At 61.6% G+C, this 21,319-nt stretch overlaps 4 protein-coding genes and 1 non-coding gene across 8 annotated transcripts in view; 2 read left to right on the forward strand and 3 right to left on the reverse strand.

Annotated features, from left to right (window-relative positions):
* STX1A (syntaxin 1A) overlaps positions 1-4,069 on the forward strand; it is a 70,625-nt gene extending 66,556 nt beyond the window's left edge. Inside the window, exons 9-10 of one of the 3 annotated variants that reach the window (XR_005956604.1) lie at positions 123-330; positions 949-984. Coding sequence is in view for 2 of the 3 variants with exons in the window: in XM_041484890.1 (XP_041340824.1) it covers positions 123-330; positions 949-1,026 (286 nt within the window). In the remaining variant the exon portion in view is untranslated. Of the gene's footprint in view, positions 1-122; positions 331-948 lie in introns of all 3 variants that reach the window. The other 2 variants (XM_041484890.1, XM_041484891.1) reach the window with 2 other exon arrangements.
* Positions 4,070-4,368: 299 nt separating this feature from the next.
* BUD23 (BUD23 rRNA methyltransferase and ribosome maturation factor) lies at positions 4,369-10,232 on the reverse strand. Its single transcript, XM_041484892.1, has 12 exons — positions 10,086-10,232; positions 9,961-9,998; positions 9,594-9,689; positions 9,317-9,399; positions 9,140-9,236; positions 8,004-8,100; positions 7,566-7,616; positions 6,963-7,048; positions 6,552-6,597; positions 5,964-6,022; positions 4,870-4,959; positions 4,369-4,732 (listed from the first exon to the last, which is right to left on the reverse strand). Exons 1-12 carry the CDS (start codon positions 10,230-10,232, stop codon positions 4,678-4,680), a joined length of 945 nt encoding a protein of 314 aa, XP_041340826.1. The 3' UTR covers positions 4,369-4,677.
* On the reverse strand, positions 5,411-5,543 carry LOC121362991. The gene has a single exon (XR_005956610.1).
* Positions 10,233-10,283: 51 nt separating the features above from the next.
* On the forward strand, positions 10,284-12,573 carry DNAJC30 (DnaJ heat shock protein family (Hsp40) member C30). The gene has a single exon (XM_041484893.1). The coding sequence runs from the start codon at positions 10,284-10,286 to the stop codon at positions 10,908-10,910; it is 627 nt and encodes a 208-aa protein (XP_041340827.1). The 3' UTR covers positions 10,911-12,573.
* A 4,677-nt stretch (positions 12,574-17,250) lies between these two features.
* On the reverse strand, positions 17,251-19,829 carry VPS37D (VPS37D subunit of ESCRT-I). Of its 2 annotated transcripts, XM_041484931.1 has the most exons (5): positions 19,674-19,829; positions 18,667-18,838; positions 18,092-18,174; positions 17,799-17,948; positions 17,251-17,717 (listed from the first exon to the last, which is right to left on the reverse strand). In XM_041484931.1, the coding sequence occupies exons 1-5, from the start codon at positions 19,794-19,796 to the stop codon at positions 17,451-17,453; spliced, it is 795 nt and encodes a 264-aa protein (XP_041340865.1). In that variant the 5' UTR covers positions 19,797-19,829; the 3' UTR covers positions 17,251-17,450. The 2 variants fall into 2 exon arrangements, with proteins under 2 accessions (XP_041340865.1, XP_041340864.1); XM_041484930.1 differs by having other exon boundaries at positions 17,339-17,948.
* Positions 19,830-21,319: the final 1,490 nt, after the last annotated feature.

Below are 21,319 nucleotides of genomic sequence, written 5' to 3' on the forward strand. Positions count from 1 at the left end.
TGTCTCCCTGCTGGGATGTGCACAGAGATCCTCTGGGACAGGACATGCAGTCCAGAGCCCGCAGGGCACCCCAGGAAACAGCCAGTGCCCGCAGGCAGCTGATGGTGCTTCTCTCTGTGCAGGGCTGCCGGGCAGGGCAGCATCCCCCCGGAGGCAGGGAGCGGCAGAGCGGGAAGGAGCTCACGCCTGCGTGGGCGCGCGGGCTGTGTCCCCCTGCAGGGAGAGATGATTGACCGCATCGAGTACAACGTGGAGCACTCGGTGGACTACGTGGAGCGGGCTGTGTCCGACACCAAAAAAGCGGTGAAGTACCAGAGCAAAGCCAGGCGGGTGAGTCACGGCTCTGGCTAGGGCCCATCTGCCCCTGCCTGCACTGCTGACACCTCCATCCCTGCACAGGGCCTGCCTGGCTCCGTGCCTGCCCCAGGCACCCTGGCACAGCTTTGCCCACATTGCCCCACACCACTGGGAGCAGCCCAGGCCCTGAGGGTGGCACAGCTGAGGCAGAGCTCCCAGCACAGACTGTGTGAAAGCTGACAGTGAGCCATAGGGCAGGGGCAGCTTGTGGGGAGGAAAAGGGACAAGGTGGACCCCTGGACCAGGCATGCTGTGAGAGCCACAGCCCTTGCAAAATAAAAACAGGGAAAGGTCATGGTTCAGCTCAGACTCTGAGCACAATGCCAGCTGTCTGTCCTGGTCCCATATCAGCCTGGGGATCTGAAGGCCACCAGCTCAGCTCTGCCATCCCAGGGCAGAAGCAGGAGCAGGGGTGTCCCTCCCTGTCCAGGACTGCCAGGGCCCTTCTGGCTCCCAAGATGTTGCTCAGAGCCCACCATGGGCAAAGGGGAACAGGACAGATTGCTGTTCTGAACTGCTGGGTCCATCCTGCCCCAACACTCACCATCCCCTCTCCCCTCTCTCCCCACCGCTGCTGGGACACCTGAGCAGAAGAAGATCATGATCATAATCTGCTGTGTGATCCTGGGCATCGTCATCGCCTCCACCTTCGGCGGCATTTTCGGCTAGACTCACCCCCCAGGACTGTTTGTGTGCGATGGACGGAGCCGCGCGTGCCATGGGGCTGCAGCCACACCGGAGCAACCCACGCAGCCCCGGAGCCTCCCAGCAGCATTTCAGTTTTAATGCATGGTTGTTTGTGACGCTGTGTGTGCGGTGCGGTGCGTCTGTGTGGAGGGAGCTCCAGCCCCGGGGCGCAGGCGGGGGGCCGGCGATGGTGATGGGTGCGAGGGGGACCCCGGGGGGGAACCCAAGCTCTCATCACTGCTCCAGGCTGGGGGGCTGGCTGGGACCGGGTGGGGGACAGAAGTGCCCGTGGGCACTGCTGCTCATCCTGTGATGGGCAGTCTGTGTTAGTGACAGGGGAGGGATGGGAGGGATGTGGGTGTTAGGGGTCCTCGGAGTACGGTGCCCAGTCAGCCTGCCCAGCTTGCCCATCACCTCCAACTCTCATGTCAGCCGCATCTGTGCTTGCAAACACCTTCCCTTGGGCTGCTTCTCTCCGGGGCCCTTCCCCAGGGGTGTGCTCTGCCCAGCCCTGCCTGGCCAGTGACTGTGTCGGGCTCTGGGGCTCCATCCCTGCCACTCCTCCCTTGGCAGGGCTGTCCCCTCCCCACATGAGTCCTCACCCCAGTAGGGTGCCAAAGGCTGGATGTGCAGGTGGTGGGTGCCTGATGGAGCATGTGCTGCTTGGGGCCATCACAGTAGCCTGGGGACAGGAATGAGGCACGTGGGGGCCAGTGCTGCTCCTGGTTGCTGGCCTGACAGGGCAGGGTGGCACTGAGTCTAAGGCCAGTGAATTTCCCTGGCTGCTCATCCTGCAGCCAGCCTCATCACAGGCTCTCAGCCCTGGCACACGGTGGTCCTGGCTCCTCTTGCCCACAGGCTGGACTCTGCCTGCTGGGGTTTGGGGCTGTTGCTGATGTCCACAGCCCCTGGCAGCAGTCACCTGCAAGCAGGGCATCTCCAGCCTTGCTTTTTCATACCCTTGGCTGGGGGTTAGAAGCAGTTGGGCTTTCTCCTGTTGTGGTCCCAGGAGCAGCCCTTGCTGCATCCAGCCCCCTGCAAAGTGAGGAGTAGCTGTCTCCCTCCTCCTGTATCCAGTCTGGTTCTGAACAGGCCAGTGCCTGACTGCCTGTTTGCCACCTCCTGGCACCGTGCCCTCCTGCCCAGCCATCCAGTGAGGCACCTGCTCAGTGGGGAGCTGTGGGACAACCTGGGTGCCCTGTGCCCTCTGCCGTGCCCATGACACAGATGCAGCTGCTGTGGGGGTCTCACTGGCAGCTCAGGGGGGTCCAGTACTGCCATTGCCTGTTTCCCTCAGGCTAGGGACAGGGCTCTGCCCTCACCTTCCTCTGGAGACCTCAGGGCTCTGGCTGGCCTGTGCACATGCCAAAGCACCACAGAGTCCCAAGGTAGGACCTACTGCCACTCTGGGACAGGGGCTGGCTGTCAGGTGCTGGTAGCAGAAAAGGGACACTGGATGGCAGCCAGTATTCCAGCCTCGGGCAGCATCACCTCCCAGCTCCCACCAGCACCAGGGCAGGGCTGCTCCACACGCTGGCAGGGTGCTGTGGCTCAGGCACTGGCTGTGTGTGGTGCCCCTGGGTACAGGGGAAAGGCAGTGGCTGCAGCCACAGAGTGCTGCCTGCCCCAGGGCCAGCCCAGCAGCAGCCCTGGCACAGCTTCTCTGCCACTGTCACCCAAGGTCCCCCCGCAGAGCCCCTTGCTGCATGCAGCTGCCCTTGGGAAGTGGGTCCAGCCTGGTTCCCCACTCTGCCCAGTCCCAGCCCCTCGGGCTGCAGCCATGGGAACACCCCAGACCAGAGCCCCCTTCCTTCACAGTCCCACAGCACCGATGTGAGCTCCAGCACTGCAGCCTGCGTGCACTGAAGGGCTTGGGGCACCAGGACCACGCAGGCAGGGCTAGGAGGCAGGCAAGGGCAGGGTCTCTGCTCCAGGGGGACATCTGGCTGCAGGAGAAGGGAGTGGTCATGCTTCTGTCCCTCAGCAGCTCCCTGCCACTGCCGTCCATGCTTACTCTGCCAGGCCAGCAAGAGCCCCAGGGCCCCTCCAGGAAGCAATAACACTGGGCAGGCAGGAAAACCCTCCTCCCAGGCTGCTGCCCTGCAGCCATGCTCCTGCCCTGCAGCCATGCCAACTGCTAGCACAAGGTGACTTTTTTTTCTTCCAGGCAGCGGCTTTAGTGGCACAAGCTCACCTGACATCAGGGCTGTGGCACCCCTGTCAAGGCACAAGGCCAGGAACTGCCTCCAGGGGGGTTCTTGGCCCTTGCTCCTTGTTGGCACCACCACTGCCAGCAGCCCCCAGAGCAGCAGGAGTCAGATGGGGCCAGTCAGGGCCACTGGCACTTTGCTGGGATCCTGAGGGCAGCAGCAGTGCTGGGCTCCAAAGCCAGGGAGATGAGGAGCAGGCTGCCACTGCTGCCCCACAGGCAGGCTCACACTGTCCTCGCTGTGAGGGGAGGGTGTTTTGGTGCAATAATTACCCCTGCACTACGGGAAGCCCCATTGAGTTCCTTTTCACCTACCTGTCGTTGCATGTACAGACCAAATCACCAAGTGTGGTTGTGCTTTGGGAAGACGTTTCACCTTTTCTTTCCAGCCCCCGACCTGCACCCGCTTGTCCTTTGGGTTCCACCTCCTCTGTTCCAAGTGCCACCTGCCCTCCCCACGCCGGGAGCGTGTTGATGCAGTATTCCATGAGCAGTGTGGGGCACGCACAGCTTGCACTCGAACTGGGGATTGGTTTTTTTTTTTTTTTTTTTGTAATTAATGTACTTGAAGGCTTTCCGAGCCCCCCGTGGAGTTCTACTGTTGCTGTACTGTGAGCTAAGTGTCCTTGTTTTCTATGTGGATCTTGACCCTGGCTTGCTCTGTCTCACTGGGCTGGATGACACTGTATGTTGCCTCTCTTCTCCTTCCCTCTTTCCCTTCCTGCTAGCATTCCTTTCTTCTCCCAAGGCTTTGGGTGCAAAACAGCTTCCCATTTTGTGGAATTTTTATGTAGAATAAACATTTGTAACTGTAAAGCTCTGGGTGGTACCTCTCCTTGTTTCAAGGGAAGGGAAGAGGTGATGGGGGGTCCAGTCAGCTCCAGCACTCTGGAAGCACTAAAGCAAACAGGGTGGGCTTGGTGCTAAGCACCAACAGGAGCAAATAGCTACTGGAATAACACTTGGAGTCAGGAGCAACTTTGTCCTCATGGATCCACACCTTGACAGAATGGATCCTCTGCAGGCAGAGGGGAAGCTGGCAGGGAATGAGGTGCCCTATTCCTACCTCAGTACTCCCAAGCACCAAGGGCAGGACGCAGGACACCAGCAAACACTTCCAACTCTTTGATTCTTTAGTGAGGAACTGGATATCACATCCAGGCTTACCTGGAGCTCAGCTGGCTCACTGCACTCAGAAAGGTAAGTGATGGCACTGTAGAGCACTGCCCAGTCTGCACCTTCACCAGGGAAACAGGGCTGGAAGCTTTGCTGTATGGCAGCACCTGAGCCAGTTTGTACCTTTAAGAGCCACAATGACCAGTCCCAGCAAGTCCCCAGGCATGGGGTGCCATCTGTGCCATCCACAGGAGGCTCTCTGGAGGCACCCACATACCACCTTCCACGGCAGCAGTGTCCAGAGCAGCTCAGAAGCGAGGACGGCGCTTCCGCCCTGTGTATTTCGTGTCTGCTCGCACCTCCCTGTGGGAAAAGCAGGGAACAGCTCAGCACCACCTGCAGGGCACCTCGGGAGGGGAAAGGAGCAGGTTTGTGGCAGGAGGTTGGGCAGGTGACAGCAGGCCAGCCCAGCCTCTGAGGCAGGACTCAGCTGGACTCACTTGCCCTGGCGTCGTCTGCGCTCCTTCTTCTCCAGGATCCAGTCCCGGCTTTTCTTCACGGACTTGCCCTTGATGTTCCTGAACCGTGTCCTGTGGGGAGAGTGGACAGCAGCTGGAGAGAACTGAGGTGTGGGGGCACATTTTTCTGCCCCAGAGGATTGTCACCCAGAACTGGCTCACAGAAGTAGTGAGTTTCCCTGCCACCACCCTGGGCAAGAGGCTCAGGCAGCACTGGGGCAGGTGGCCAAACTCCAGACACACTGGAAGAGGAGGAGGAGGAGGCGAAGGAGGAGGAGGCTGATTCCAGCCCTGGCTGGGAGCTGAGGGATCCTGACCCATGAACTCCCCCAGGCCATACCCCGTGTCACACCAGCAGCATGCTGCTCTCTGGGATCTCAGAGCATTACAGGCTCATGCACAACCACCTTCCCCTTGGCTGCTCTACTCCAAACAAGGCAGACAAAATCAGGCTTCCTACAGTGTTCCCAGCTCTGCTACTGCCCTCCCAGACCAGACTGCCCTTAGACTGAGCAGAGAACAACAGTGTGAGAGGCAGGAAAACATGGCAGCCACAAGCTCCTGGCAGCCATGACAACTTTCCTCTGGTTTTTGTTCTGTCTCTCCCAATGGTTGCAAGAGGGGCTCCTCCCTGCACCACTGCTGTGGGAAGAGACAGGCCCAGCAGCAGAAACCCCCAGGCCACAGCTAAGACCTGGACAGGAGAAAAAAGGGAATGCCAGGACTCAGGCACTGCAGCCTGCCTCCATGGCTCCATCACAAGCCCTGTAAACATTCCCTCTGCCACACCACTGGCATCAGCTGGAGAGCCCAGTGCTGGACAGAAAGCACAGCTGACTGACTGCTCAGCTACAGCTCCAGGGTAAGCACCTACAGCCCCACGGAAGAGCCCTGGGAACTAACTAGTTTTGTTCCCTGTGTCCAGGCCCTTGGGAAGATAAAGCAGTTCTCCCCTGGGCTGCTGTGAGTCGTCCCTGTCCTTCCCCTCCCACTGAGTCTCCCACAGCAGCAGTGTGGTCCCCAGTAAAGCTCAGCCCTCCAAGGCCCCCTCTCTTTGCCTCACCCCCACACGATACCTCTCGTTGGTGAACTTTGCCTGGTGCAGCTCTTCACTGGCACACTCGGTACCAAGGCCCTGGAAAGCAAAATTGGGAAGTTGTGTTCTCCTCTGGACCAGGCACAGCCCATCAAAACTAAGGGGAATGCAGGGATCTGCAAGGGGAAGGACCAGAGCAGGAACAAACTGCTCTTCCAGAAATCATGGCAAAAAAAGGCAGATGTCAAAGAACATCTTTAAAGAGGGAAGGGTTAGATTGGATATGGGAACACCCTGTGAGGGTGGTGAGGCCCTGGCCCAGGGTGCCCAGAGAAGCTGTGGCTGCCCCATCCCTGGAAGTGTCCAAGGCCAGGTTGGACAGAGCTTGGAGCAACCTGGGATAGTGGAAGGTGTCCCTGCCATGGGAAGGGTTTGGAACAAGATGAGCTGGAAGGTCCCTTCCAACCCAAACCAGTCTGTGATGATGAGAGAGCAGCGCTTGGTGACTGGCAGAAAATGTATAATTGAAGTCACATCTGCACTCCCAGAGCTTTTTGGCTCCCACACTGCCCACAGCTCCTCCACATCACCCAGGACAGCAGCTCTGCTGCCTCATGGAGGCCCTCACCTTTGGTAATGTGCCAGATGTCCCAACAAAGAGACAGAGAAAGAACCTGAAAGAACAAGAATAAGGAGCATGAGCATGGGATTCAGCATGTGAGTCTCAGTTCCCAGGCAAGACTGAGATGGTTTATAACAGAGTCAGATCTGAGCTTTAACCTCTGTCCAGAACTGTATAATGGAAGAGAGAACGGCTCAGGAAACAAACACACACACACAAAAAAACCCAAACAAAAACAAAACAAAAAAAACCCCAAACAACAACAAAAAACCAAAAAACAAACAAAAACAAACAAACAAAAAAAATACCCAAAACAAACCCACAATCAACAAAAAACCCAAAAAAAACCCCCAAAAACAAACCACCACTGCTAAATCTGGGCCTCACCCCAAACACAGACAGAGATCCAGGACTCACTTCTTGGCTTTGGCACTGTTGGGGTAATCCACCACCATTCCCCCTGTAAATCCAGCTCTCATGGCTTGGGCAGTGATGAGCTCCAGCTGGAAAAGCAGCAGGTGCAAAGTTAATGAGCAGTCATCCCTCAGGAAAGCCCCAGAGGCCTCTGGGAGCACACACCTGGCTGGGCATTCCCAAGAGGGACTGCTCCTCCTCCTGCTGAGCTCTGCAGCTATCTCCTGGTCCTGCAGTCCCATCCAGACACCAATTCCCTGCCTTTGCTGGTTCTCCCTGCTCCTCAGTCTAGTTGGGGTAGCTGGCACAGCAGACTCTCCAGGAGAGGGATACTGGGCTGGATTTTCCAGACCTGAGTTAAGCCAGTCTTCAAACCCACACTCACATCCTGTCCCCCCACTTTAATTTTAAGGCTCAGCCCAAGACAATCTATGAAACAACAGAACCTGCACAGGGTATCCTCCTCACAGGTTATTTTTTTGGGCTCCTGAAGAGCTTTAGAAGTGGCAGGAGGGACAGAGACACTGCCTTGATGTGGAAGAACACGATGCAAACAGTGAATGATTTCTCTGCCTGTACCCCTCCCAGCTGAGTGATGGGCTGTACCTGCTCTGAGTTCTCAGGGTACAACTGCAGCACAGCTCGGGATCCTCGGGCCTGCAGGAAACAGAGCTGATCACACACCTGCCCCAGAGCAGGTAACCCCTCTGGGTCACCCACCCTAGCCCCAGGCACGAGCTCCCTCCTCCCCAAAACCTCCAGGACAGGGCTCCCAGGAGAGCTGCTCAGCCCACAGAGCCAGTGAGGCACAGGGGGAACACCAGCTATCCCAGAATCATGAACTGCTAGGTTTGGAAAACACCACCAACACCATCAACTCCAACCCTGATGAGAAGCAGCACCAGGCAAGAAGGCAGCAGTGGCCAATCCTGCCAGCCCTGCCTCAGAGCAGCATTTACTTAAAACAACCTGACTTGAAGTATCCTGCTAAAAAGCAAAGCCATAAGAGCAGCAGAGACTTGGCTGGTGGAGGGTGGCACTTACCAGGGCAGTGTAAAGAGTGGAGAAGAATCTGTAGAGGCGTTTGGGGGGGCTGTGTGACTTCTTGTCAGCATTACAGAGCCACTGCACTGCAGAAATACTGAGAAGGAAAATAAGAACCCCAGGATAGAGTCATTGGTTCCTTCACAGAGCTTGCCACCTCCTTTTGAGCTGAATTCTTGCTCTAAGCATGTGCTGGGCCTCAGGGAAATAATTTAATTTCCTCTGTTGCTTTGCCTTCTATTTCACAGCTACACAAACCCCTCTGGAGACTCAGAAAACTTAACAAGGTGCATAAGTTAAAGGACAAAAGCATCACCAAGCATCCACTTTAGTCCAAGTGCTCAAATCCTAGAATGACAGAATGCTTTGGGTTGGAAGGGACCTTAAAGCTCAGCTTGTTCCAGCCCTTGCCAAGGGCAGGAACACCTCCCACTAGACCAGGTTGCTCTAAGCTCTGTCCAACCTGGCCTTGGATGGATCCAGGGATGGGGCAGCCACAGCTGCTCTGGGCACCCTGGAGGCCTCACCACCCTCACAGGGAAGGATTTCTTCTCTGTATCTCACCTGAATTTTCCCCCTTTCAGCCTGAAGCTGTTACTCCTGCTCCAAGCATTACAGCTCCTGAGCAGCACTGCAGAGCTGAGCTGTGTCCCTTGCCTGGCCAAGCAGGTTTTCCCACAGAGCAATTGAAGCCAGAGCTTTTGCCTCAGCAATGGACAGCCCTTGCTTGTTCCCAGCTGTTCTCTGAGCACCTAAGTCACTCTGTCCCCTTCATCCCAAAGCCAAGCATCAAACCTTGCTCCAGGGACTGACTTCTCTAAGCTATGCCACTTTATACTTTGTTCTCCTCCTTGGAGCAGGTCTCAGCCACCCTGACAATATCCCCAGCTTTACTTTCTTCCCTTCAACAAAATTCCTAGCTCAGCAGCACCAAAGGACAAGCATCACCTGGCAAACAGCTGTCACCCAGAACTTTGGAGGTTTGTGCTTTGGAGGAGTGATGAAGCCAAGGTGCACAGAGCAAAGAGAGAGGCTGACACGGCCAGTCCCTCTCACCTGTGATTTACCAGGTGTGCACCATGGGTACTGAGCAGCTCTGGGGGTGTCAGGAGAGCTCAGCTACAGCATAGACTCACCTGATACAGCCATCAAACATGCCAGGCCTGAAGGGGATGCCATGCCCCACATCTGCAAGGAGCAGGTCTCCTTCCACCTCCCTCTCCACGGCCACATCTGCACAGAACACAGCACAGCTCAGGCAATCAGCTCCCACCCCTGGGGCCTCTGAGGGTCTCAGGGGAGGTTGTGCTCACCCAGCATGGCAGGGCTGATGTCCATGCCAATCCAGTAGTGACCCTCCTCAGAGATGTAATCCCCACTCAGCCCTGAGCCACAGCTAGAGGGAGGAAGGGGGAAAGTGCTGGGATCGTGAGGCTGCCCTGAGGCTGTGCTGGCCACGCACACCCAGCGTCACAGCAGCCTGCCCCTCCTATTCAGCCCACAAAAGACACCAGGACACGGCCACCACCCCCTTGCCCGTGCACCCCTCCAGCCCCAGACGTGCCACAGCCCGGGCAGAGCCCCGCTCACCCCACGTCCAGGAGGAGGCACGCGCGGTCCTCGGGCAGCCCCAGCAGCTCCACAGCCCGCTCCGACATCTGCGACTGGATCTCCACCACGCGGGAGCTGAGGCACAGAGCAGAGCCTGGGCGACATCCCCGGCACTGCGGGACCGGAACCGCCCCGCCCCGCGGCAGGACCCGAGCATCGCCCCGCGGCAGGACCCGAGCCTGGCCCTCCCTCCCGCCGCTGCCGGACCCCCAGGCCCCCACGGCTCCCGGCAGGATCCAGGACCAACCCCACCCGCGGTGGTTCCGCCCGATGCCCGCCCCACGCGAGACCCCTCCCCGCCCCACGACAGGCCGCGCTCGGCCCCGCGGCGCCGGTCCCGCCGTACTTCTGGGTGTACTTCCGCGCCTCGGCCTCATCGTAGAACTGTAACGAGAGAGCGGCGGGCGCGGTGAGGCCCGGTCCCCCCAGCCCTGCCCGGTCCCCCCGCCCCAGCCAGGCCCGGTCCCTCACCAGCTCGGGCGGCCCGCGGTGCTCGGGCCGGCGGCCGCTGCCCGCCATGCTGCGCCTGCGTGACGTCACTGCCCGGCGACCGCGCCGTGGCCGCCCGCTGGCCGCTGTGTCTGCAGACGCCACTTCTCCGCCTGGGGGTGGCGTCATTTCTCCGCGCCGCAGCGCTCGTCATGGCGGCGGGCGGGCGCTGAGGCCGCCATGGGCCCGGCGCTGCTCGGGCGGCTGCGGCGGCTCCTCCCCGCGGCCCCGCGGCCCGGCTGCGCCCCGCCGCCGTCCCGGGCCGCGCAGACGGGCGGTGCTGGAGCCCCGCGGTCGCGCCGCGATCTCTACGAGGTGCTGGGTGTCCCGTCCACGGCGACCGCGGCGCAGATCAAGACGGCGTACTACGAGAAGTCCTTCCGCTACCACCCCGACCGCAACGCCGGCAGCGCGGCCGCGGCCGCCCGCTTCGCCGCCGTCAGCGAGGCGTACCGGGTGTTGGGCAGCGCCGCGCTCCGCCGCAAGTACGACCGCGGGCTGCTGAGCGCCGAGGAGCTGCGCGACGCGCCCCGGCCCTCGGGCCGCCCTGCCGCCGCCGCCTCGCCGCCGTCCCGCGCCTCCCCCGCCCGCCCGGGGCCCGTCCCGACACCCTTCGACTTCGACGCCTTCTACCGCGCGCACTACGGGGAGCAGCTGCAGCGGGAGCAGCTGCTGCGGGCGCGGCGGGAGCAGCTGCGCCTCCGGCGGGAGGAGTCCGCGGCACAGGGACGCCTTCGGGCCCTCTCCGATCTCTCCATCGGGCTGCTCTTCTTCCTGGGGGTTGCTCTCATCTACGGCCTCAAGTGACAGCGGGGCGGTGCTGGGGCTGGGCAGCCCCCGGGGTGTCCCCCCAGCTGCACAGTGTCACCGGGGGCCTGGCAGCGGGCTGGGCGTGTGCCCTGCACCGGCCTGGATCCGCTGTTGGGGCTGTGACATTGCACCCTGCCAGTGTGACCTTCAGGCACGGGAAATGGCCAGCAGGCTTGACGGGCTGAGAGCTGGCCCCTGTGGCAGCGTGACCTTCAGACACACAGTGCCCCTGGCTGGCACAGGATGTGCCCTCTGGGTGCCCTCGGGGGCACAGCCTGGGCCAGGCCACTCAGGGTGACCTTGCAGGGGGGGTGCAGGAGCTCTGCAGGCTCTTGCTCTGCCCCTCAGCCAACAGCACCTGCACAGGCCTGGCAAGTGAACACAGTTCTGGACTCTGGACTGGGACGTGTCCCCTCCTTGGCACAGCTGTGTGGCCGTGCTGTGCCCTGGTGCCTGCAGAGGTTAAAGGCTGTCAGAGGTGCTGTGTGTGCTCAGCTGTGCCTCTAGTTGCTGCTGCTGCCAGGCCTGTGCTGTCACACCTGCTGGTACCACCTCTCCTGGGAGCTCCTGATGTCCCAGCTGCATCACCCTGCTCAGAGTGGCAGTACAGGAGTCTTAGATCAGACCTGAAACCTGAGCCCGTGGCCTGCTCAGTGTGTGACATTGTCTGAGCTGTGTGGCAGCACTTTGGTGTCTGCAGCCCTCTGTCCTGCCAGGAGCTTTACACCACCCCTCCCTCTGAGGGTTTGGCTGTGGTGCACCTGTGAGCACCCAGTGCTGTTCTCTGTGTCTTACATGTGTCTGAGCATCATTTGCACAAGAGATTTGCCTATTTAAATGCTGAAGTGTTTTAAGAACTAAAGATTGTGTTTCTCAGAGCCTTTTCTCTCTCCTTGGGTGGAGGTTCACCTGTGCTATGCTGCTGCTGCCTGGAGGGAGAGAAGCCTCCTGGCCATGGCCTGAGTGTGCCAAGGACTGTGTGGGACACTGGGTTTGCTGTCAGTGGGGTGAGCAGCAGCCCAACCCTTGTTCCCTCATCTCCCAGACCCTGGGTTGTGTTTTGTCCCAGCACAAGAATGTTACAGTGAATGCCCTGTGTTTGCACTGTGGATTTCTGTGATCCTGCTCAGAGCTGGGCAGTGGTGCAGCAGGGACACTGTGCCTGCTGCTTGTGCAGGATTGCTCCCTGCCTGCTCTCACAAGCTTGTGCCACCTCCAGCTGCTCACTAGAGGCTGCTGCGTGCTTGGACTGAGCTCAGCCCAGGGGCAGTGAGCTTTCCAGGATCCTCACTGGGTGCCAGTCTGTCCCTTCAGCCGGGATCACAGCTCTGGGATGTCACAGTGGGACACACACAGGAGCCTGGCGTGCCCTGCTGCAGAGGGGAGCTCTGAAGCTGTGGCTCTGGCACCTGCTGATGCACTGTCATGGTCATCTTCATTCTGTAAAGCAAATCACTGAGAAGATCAGAGGTAGTTTTTGGGCAGAATTTGGCAGGAGGCATTACTTTCCAGGCTGGAAAAGCCAGCAGTGTCCGTGGCACTAGGGAGCTCTTCTCTGGCTCCCACCCAAACGGGTTTGGCAGTCCCTGCTGCTGGCTCTTCCTCTTCCTCCTCAAGTCTCCATGATATACCTTGAAGATTAAAGACATCCAGCCATAAATTGGTGACAAAATGACACATCTTTCTTTTTGGTGGGCCTGGGTGGTAAATACTCCTTGCACTTGCTGGAAAACAGGGGTGGGGGGCAGGCAGGTTTCACATCCTGACTTCAGCCAGTGAAGAAGGAGGGAGGGGAGCTCTGTCTCCCTTGCTGGGAAGGGTGGGCAGGCACCCTGCAGTCAGCAGGGCAGGGTGGCCTCTCTGAGGTCCTGTTGAGTGCTGCCTGACACCCAGGGGTGGCTGTGCCCTGGTGACATCCCCTGAGCTGCTGCCTGGACAGGGGAGGGTGCCCTGAACTCTCCAGTGTCACCTTTGCCCTCGTCAGGCCTGACTGCTCCTCTGCTCTGGGAAGGATTTCAGGAGCTTGGGCAGCAAGTGGCTGGAGCTGCTCCAAATGCACAGCCTGCCTCCCAGCTCCCAGCACAGCACTGTTCTGCCCCTTTTTCTGCTTGTGTCAACAGTGTCATGGTATTCTTGCTGTTCCCCAGTTGTTTCCTTGATGGAGAGGTGCCAGGAGAGCTGGGTTTCCTGCTGCTGTCCTTTAGCCAGGGGAGCACAGCCTGTGTGGGTGCCAGGAGTGTGAGATGGCAGGGCTGTGAGCTGTACAGGGTTGGAAGATCAGCAGAGGATAAAGCTCAGTAACTCCCTGTGGCCTTTACATCTGAAGAACCAGGATGCATCCCTGGGGACACTGACACAGAGGGTTGTTCCTGAGAGCAGGAGCCCCCCTTCCTGCAGCTGGGGCAAGGCAGCCATCAGCAGGGTCGCAGCAGAGAACAGCTTCTACTCCCAGCTCCTTTTCCTGCTTTGGGGATGTATCCATGTGTCCAGTCCCTGCAGCACAGCTCAGCAGCAGCTGAGCTGTCCACAGCCCCTCGTGGGCAGGGTGAGGTGGCAGTTTCAGCTGGGGACTTCACCATGAGGTCTTTGCTGGGAGGAGTGTGGTGTTCACAGCAGGGATTTCTTCCTCCTCAGTCTCCAGCCCCCTGGGGCCATTTTTACAGATATTCTAGCACATCCTACCCCTCACACCCTGTCTCCCCATTTCACTTGCCTGCACGTGATGTATTGTGACCGTGTTAGATGCTTGTCTTTTGCTCTCTTGTCCTTTGCACCAGTTTTTGCCAGCTGTGTGTCACCAAAAGTGTGACAGTTGTCTGAGGATGAGTTGCTGGTGGGGCCTCAGCCATCATCCCATGCCCACCCATCCAGGCCTGCACTGCTCTGCCCTGCACCTTCACCCCAGGGGTTGTTTTGGTGTTGCTCATTCCCACCCTTAAATCACTGACAGCAGGCATCAAAGGGAAGCACCAAAATCTGAGTATTTAAAAGCCACTTGGGAATTGGATGCTGTGGCAAGCTAAGGAATTCTAAGGCTCCACAGGGAAACTTAAACATTGGGAATTGGATGCTGTGGCAAGCTAAGGAATTCTAAGGCTCCACAGGGAAACTTAAACAAGCTGGATGGAGCCCGATGGCCCCAATGCTGAGGCCGTCCAAGCTCAGTGCAGACCCCACTCCGCACCCCTAGCCCAGCCCCTTTTCATGGGCTGACCTCCCCATAACTGCAGGTTTGGGGTGCTGAGCTGCCCCCCTCAGCTGGTGGGTGCTGCAGCCTGGGAGTGTGGGGTCTCAGTGCTTCATCAGGGCCTCCTCCTGGAGCTGGCCTGCTCTTTGGAAAGGAAGGGGTCAAACCTGGCTGCTGGCAGACCTTTGATTGTGCCAGCTGGGCTGGGGACATGAGGGGCAGGAACAGGGAGCTGCAGGCTGGGGAGTCCTGAGCAGCAGTGAGGGGTGGCCATCAGCCTCCACCCCCCAAAAGGGCTGGCCTGGCAGGGATGGGGCTGAGGGGACAGCCCCTGGTACAGCCCCAGCCCTCACCTGTGTGGGCAGAGCTCTGCACCCCGGTCCTGCTGCTGCTGGCTCTGCCCTCCCGGGAAGGGCTGCTACGGTTGGCAGCTCCCCCTCCCTTCTGCAGCATCCCCTGAGGCTGCTCCTTGGTTAACAGAGTTAATTGTTAACACACCTCCCTCAGCAGCCCCGTGCCTGCTCCAGGGGCCCCAGCTGAGCACACTGGCACCCCCTTCCTGGCTGGTCCCAGTCCAGGTTTGTACCCCTTTGGCACCCCATTGCCTGGGGGTTGTGGCTCAGGGGATTCCCCGGGGGAGTGGGGGGCACCCCTCTTCTCCCAGCTGTTACCACTCTCCTGGGTTGGGGGCTGCTCCTTTTCCAGCCTGGAGCCAGGCATGGGGGGCACCCCCAGCTCCCTGCCCAGCTCTGGCTGCACACCAGCTGGCAGAAATGAATGCAGGTGCACACCCAGTGCAACCTCTCCTCGTCGTCCTCCTCCTCCCCTGGGTGAGCAGGAGCACCTTTACCCTCCTTGACTCCATCCTGCAGGGCAGGGACAGGCAAGGAGAGCCACAGGGCAGGCAGGAGGGGCAGAGGGGGTCACCCTGTCTGCTGTCAGCCTCTGCCTGTGAGCCAATGTCCCTGCCTGCCCTGTGTCCCCAGTCCCAGCTGGCCTGTGGAGGCCTGGAGCTGTCGGTGCCAATGGGCAGGCAGACAACCCTCAATCCCCAGGGATACAGGGTGCCAGGATCACCACAGCTGGGGTATCCAGCCACCCTCTGGGGCCAGCCAGTGCGTGCCCCAAGCTGGACAGGACCAGCTGCAGGGTGGCGGGAACCTCCCCAGGGCAGGGGCTCACCTGGTTTGGCAGCTTCCCAAAGGATCCCAAGGTTCTCCCCCCTGATGCAGGGTGGTGGCCAGCCCAGCAGGACCGTGGGGTTGCCAGAGCCTGCCCAGTGCTTCCTGAACTTCCTGGGGTGCTGCAGGGCTCCTATGGACTGACAGACAGCCAGACCATGGCAGCACAGCTTACCTTGGTGCTCACACTGTCGCTTCTAGTGCTGCAGCTCTCACAGGACACACTCACCTTGCCCAGGCTGCAGGGGCAGCTGCTCATCCTGAGTCCCCATCCATGGGGCCACTGGGGTGACTCAGGAGCTGCACAGGGCCAGGGAAGTTTGTCCTGTGGCAGACCCACCCAGCCTGGGGCTGCCAGCCCTGGGGAGCCGTGCAGGGCAGGCACTGCCTGGGGAGATGCACTGGGGGGTCTGGCTAGTTTTTGGGTGGCTTTGGTGCTCGTGCACCATCTCATGCCTCAGTGCTGTGCCTGGTCCCCTGTGGCAGGTCAGTGACAGCCCACCAGCACTGTCTGTGGCTATGGGGCTCAGCCCAGGCAGGTGAGCACAGAGCCTGGCTGGCAAACAGGCCTTTCATTGCCAGGCTGAGCCCAAAGTGGGACTCAGGAAAGCAGCAGGTGCTTTGTGAAACTCCAAATAACCCAGTGACTACCACCTCCTCACATGCCAATAAAGGCACAGTGGCTGGTCCCCTATTGATCCTAGTTTTAAACCTGTTTTAACTGGTAATACTGGAATATTAGCCATAAATGGGGGCTAAAGTTTGGCATAAGGGCAGGTAGCCTCAGTGGGGGAGGGTGATCAGACACTGCAAGCTAATGACCTGTATTTTAGGGTGGTTTGTAGCCTGAGCCAGGGCCTTCATAAGGGCAGGTAACCTCAGTGGGGGAGGGTGATCAGACACTGCAAGCTGATGACCTGTATTTTGGGGTAATTTTGGTGTATTTTGTCATTTGGGGTGTATTTTGGTTTGTAGACTGCTTGGAAATCATCCCTGCTGCCTGGGATGATTTCCAAGCAGTCTACATAGCAGTGGCAAGATGCAGGTGGGGCAGGCAGCTGGGAAAGAGGAAAAGAACGATACTGCCAGACAGGCTCTGAGAGCACCAGAAGAGTCTGAAACCAACCCAAAAGCTGAAACCAGCACAATGGACATGCCACAGCAGGAAACAAGCACCCCAGGAGGCTGCAGCTGGAGGAACCAGGCTGTCCCCTGGGGGATGGGGAACACCACCCCTTGGACTCACCATCCATTGTGTGACACCAAGGAAAGGAACAGAAGAGCCTGGGATGGAACAGGCTGAGAGCTCCGGCCTCCTGCCACTTTTTCCAGTGAGGGCTGGTGGAATGGGGGAGGTGGGTAAGGAATGACAAAGGGCACAATGGCCCCCGAGGGGATGAGAAAGGTGAACACAAGTACAGGCTGATGTGACCAGTGGCTGCCAAGCTGTGAGCAAGCCCAGCTGGCCACGGGGTATAACCCTCCATGGGGTGAGGGCTTTGCTGCTGGCATGAGGCATGCTGGGCACCAAAAACCTTCCCCATGTGCAGGGACAGACTGGTCCTTGGCACCTCTCTTGAGGGAAACACACACTCATGGCAGGCTCTGCACCCCTTGCAGGAGCTCTCAACTTCCCCAGGGAAGTGATGTCCTGAGCCAAGTGCAAAGGAAAGGTCTGAGGGCTCCTCAGCCTGGAGGGCTCTCCTTGGCTGCCAGTCACCTCCAAACCTGGCAACTGCTCCCTGGTAACCCTCTCCTCCCTGCCTGTCTCATCCTGCTGTCCATAGCCGGAGCCAAAGGGCAGAGCACAGAAAGAGCACACACAGCATGGAAAGAGGCTTTATTTAGGAAGCATGTGGCACACCCAGTGCTCCTGTGCCTTTTCCCTGCTATCCCTCCCACTTAAGCCCACTGACATCCCTATGAGCCACCCACCCCCACTTCCTGTCCCGTTCCTCCTGCTGTGGATGCAGAGACCTCCCCCCAGCAGCTCCCCAAATGCAGGACCCCCCCATGGCACCTGCCCCACCACGTACCTCCATCCCTCTGTGAGCACCCCATGTGCCTGCCCACAGACCCTTGGGAGCTGTGCCTACAGCACTCCCACCCCTCGGTGTTGCTGCCCAGCCCCCGGGGGGTGCGGGAGCAGGGCCGTGCCCGCCTGCCCCGCTACCGGTGCGGAGGCTCCTGCTCCCGGTGCTGCTGCTGCCCGCGGCCGGGCTGGGGGCTGAGCACGGGGATGTGTCCAACGAGGCGCAGGGGGGAGCCCAGGCTGGGCACTTCGGAGCAGGGAGATGCTGGCTGCTGTCCCAGGGCTGGCAGATGGTGCTTGGGAGGTGCAGCCGGCACGGGAAAGGGCACAGCAGCCTCCGAGGGGACGAGGAAGGCAGGCACAAAGCCGTAGGACAGGTCAAAGGCTTTGGGGGCTACTCCATTCTGCAAGGGGGCAAGGCGGGCTGGTGCCATGCTAGCTGGGGCACCTGGGCACCCCGCAGGGCCCACGGGGTCCCTGCCCACCTGGTCCTTCTGCACCTGGTCCTTCTGCAGCAGCTCCTGCAGCTTCTCCAGCTGTGTCCGGCAGACGTGGGAGCGTGTGCGGCTCTGGCAGAAGGACTCCAGAAAGGACTCGAGGGGCAGGTCCTGGGCCAGGAACTGCTTTATCTGTGCCTGTGGGATGGGCAGTGGGACTAGAAGGAGCACCCCTTGGACCCTGGGCTCTTCTGCAGGCCCTGGCACATGGGAGGGCATGGAGAACACCCTGTGGCCCTGCTAAGGAAGGGACAACAGTACAGGGGTCTCAGCTAACTCACCTCTGACTCTGCTTCGGAGGCATCAAGCTTGGCTTGGAGCTGGCCCAGGGCGCTCTGTGGGCTCCACTTCTCCAGGTAAACCTCTGTGTGTCAGAAGGGGACGGGGCTGCCAACCTTCCCCTGGACATCCCCGCTGTTGGGGCTGCTGAATTTCCCATCCTCAAGCATCAGCTCCCCCGCTCCTTTCGCTGAAACCCCCCGCCAAACACATCCCTGGAGCCACCTGCACACCATGGCTTCCATCCCACCCTGGCTGCCCAGAGGAACTGTGGATGCCTCATCCTTGTAATTGTTCAGGGCCAGGTTGGACTGGGCTTGAAGCAACCTGGTCTAGGGAAGGTGTCCCTGCCCACAGCAGAGGATGGAATGAGATGATCTTTAAGGTGCCTTCCAACCCAAATGATTCTGTGATTCCATGGCTGGCCCCAGCTAAGGATTTGCTGTGTCACAGGGAGCATCATCCCCCACCACTCCTGATCATGGGGTAGGGTCAAGAATGCTGAGCCCACCTGGACCCTCATATTAACAGGGGTTGCTCTGGATCTGCCTCAGCCCAGAGGCTGCGCCCCACTCACCCAGGCGCTGCTGCTTGTCCCAACATGCCTCTCGGATCTCCTGCAGCTCCTGGTACTTGATGGCCAGGGAAGCCTTCCCGTCCTCCAGCCGTGGGCGCAGGGACAGATTCACCTTGGCCTGGGTGCAGTTTGAAGCCAAACACATTTCCCGCTCCAGCTGTAGACTCTGGAACTGTGGGAATGGGATCGGGGCCGTGTGTGTCAGCAATGAGAGAAATGGGCAGAACCAGTCAGATCCAGCACCTTGCTGGGAGGGAGGCACTGTCCATCCGGGGGTGAACCCTCTTTTTCTGCACCATCTCCATCCCTCTGCTTTGCCTGGAGAGGCGGTGCATCCCGGGGGAATGCAGCGGCTGGAGCCGGGCTGCGCAGGCTGGCTAAACCCGACCGCGGCAATCTCAGCGCCGGCTGCCCGGCCCCTCTGCAGGGACAGCGCTCGGCGGAGGACACGGATGTCACGGAAGGGACACGCACCCTCCCCTCGCTGCGCACACCCCGCACTCGGGGCCACCCAGGGAAGAGGCTGGAATCGGGCCGAGAGCGATTCCACAACAACCTGCGCCCGTTCCGCAGCGGAGCCGGGAGAGCGCGGGGCTCATCCCGGCTGCGGAAAACGAGACCAGGCTGGAGGGCGGGCGAGGGGCCGGGGCCTCAGCAGATCTCGGGATGCGGGGACAGCGGACGGGGTTCGGTGGCCGTGGGTTCGGTGGCCCGAGGCTTCGGCACCGGGAGCCCCGCGCAGCCGCGGTCGGGATGCCCGGGCGGAGGTCCCCGCCCCGCCGGTGGGCTCTGCGGCTCCTGCAGAGCCCCCGGGACTGCGGGCGTCAAGATGAGGGCAGCGGGCGCGGAGCCGGAGCCGGCGGGAGGGACCGGCCCCGCAGTGCCAGCTCCCGGGCCGCGGGCGGCTCCGCCCTGCGCACCGGGACAGCCCCGAGGAGCGAGTGGCGCACGGCTCGACCCCGCCGGCGGCGGGGCAGCGGCCCCCGGCCCCCCGGCCCCGGCCGTACCTTCCTGCTGAGGCGGGCGGCGCGCTGCAGCCGCGGCTCGTCCTGCAGCAGAGCCCGGAGCTGCGCCGTGCTGAGCGCGCCGAGGCGGCGCGGGGAGCCGGGCGGCGCCGCGGGCCGGGACATGGGCCGGCTCCGGGATCGGGATCGGGATCGGGACCGGGACCGGGACCCCCGCCCCCGCCGCCGGGAGCCGCGCGCGCCGCCTCGCGCCCGCCGCCTCCGCCGGTCTTAAAGGAGCCGCAGCGGAGCGCGGGGCGCTCCCGTTCCGCACCGCAGCGCACCGCTCCCGCACCGCGCCGCTCCCGCACCGCAGCACGCCTGCACTCGGGGCCACCCAGGGAAGAGGCTGGAATCGGGCCGAGAGCGATTCCACAACAACCTGCGCCCGTTCCGCAGCGGAGCCGGGAGAGCGCGGGGCTCATCCCGGCTGCGGAAAACGAGACCAGGCTGGAGGGCGGGCGAGGGGCCGGGGCCTCAGCAGATCTCGGGATGCGGGGACAGCGGACGGGGTTCGGTGGCCGTGGGTTCGGTGGCCCGAGGCTTCGGCACCGGGAGCCCCGCGCAGCCGCGGTCGGGATGCCCGGGCGGAGGTCCCCGCCCCGCCGGTGGGCTCTGCGGCTCCTGCAGAGCCCCCGGGACTGCGGGCGTCAAGATGAGGGCAGCGGGCGCGGAGCCGGAGCCGGCGGGAGGGACCGGCCCCGCAGTGCCAGCTCCCGGGCCGCGGGCGGCTCCGCCCTGCGCACCGGGACAGCCCCGAGGAGCGAGTGGCGCACGGCTCGACCCCGCCGGCGGCGGGACAGCGGCCCCCGGCCCCCCGGCCCCGGCCGTACCTTCCTGCTGAGGCGGGCGGCGCGCTGCAGCCGCGGCTCGTCCTGCAGCAGAGCCCGGAGCTGCGCCGTGCTGAGCGCGCCGAGGCGGCGCGGGGAGCCGGGCGGCGCCGCGGGCCGGGACATGGGCCGGCTCCGGGATCGGGATCGGGATCGGGACCGGGACCGGGACCCCCGCCCCCGCCGCCGGGAGCCGCGCGCGCCGCCGCGCGCCCGCCGCCTCCGCCGGTCTTAAAGGAGCCGCAGCGGAGCGCGGGGCGCTCCCGTTCCGCACCGCAGCGCACCGCTCCCGCACCGCGCCGCTCCCGCACCGCAGCACACTGCTCCCGCACCGCTCCCGCACAGCGCCGCTCCCCCACCGCACCGCTCCCGCAGCGCTCCCGCACCGCAGCACACCGCTCCCGCACCTCTCCTGCACCGCACCGCGCCGCCCCCGGCCGGAGACGCGGGCGCTGCTCTTGCTCCGCGCACCCTGCACCCGCTGTGAGCACCCTGCTCCCGGCTGTGCAAAATCTGCACCCTCTGTGGGCACCCTGCTCCCGGCTGTGGGCACTCTGTACTCGCTGTGGGCACCCTGCACCCCGCTGTACGGATCCTGCCCCCCGCTCTGTGCACACCCTGTTCCCCGCTGTGCAGCCCGCAGCCCTCCGGGGGTGTCCCGCACACCGAGTCCCTCCTGCCGCCACCGCGGTTTCACTCCTCACTGCCCCGCGCCGCCCTGGGACAGCCTGGTGCTCTGTCAGCCCCTGGTACAGGAGAGGTGGGAGCTGTGGGACACCCTCTCCCTGGGGAGCCCTGTCACCGGGATACCCTTGTCTC

The sequence above is a fragment of the Pyrgilauda ruficollis genome, unplaced genomic scaffold (genome assembly GCF_017590135.1).
Source record: "Pyrgilauda ruficollis isolate IOZ18807 unplaced genomic scaffold, ASM1759013v1 scaffold69, whole genome shotgun sequence".
Lineage (NCBI taxonomy): Eukaryota > Metazoa > Chordata > Aves > Passeriformes > Passeridae > Pyrgilauda > Pyrgilauda ruficollis.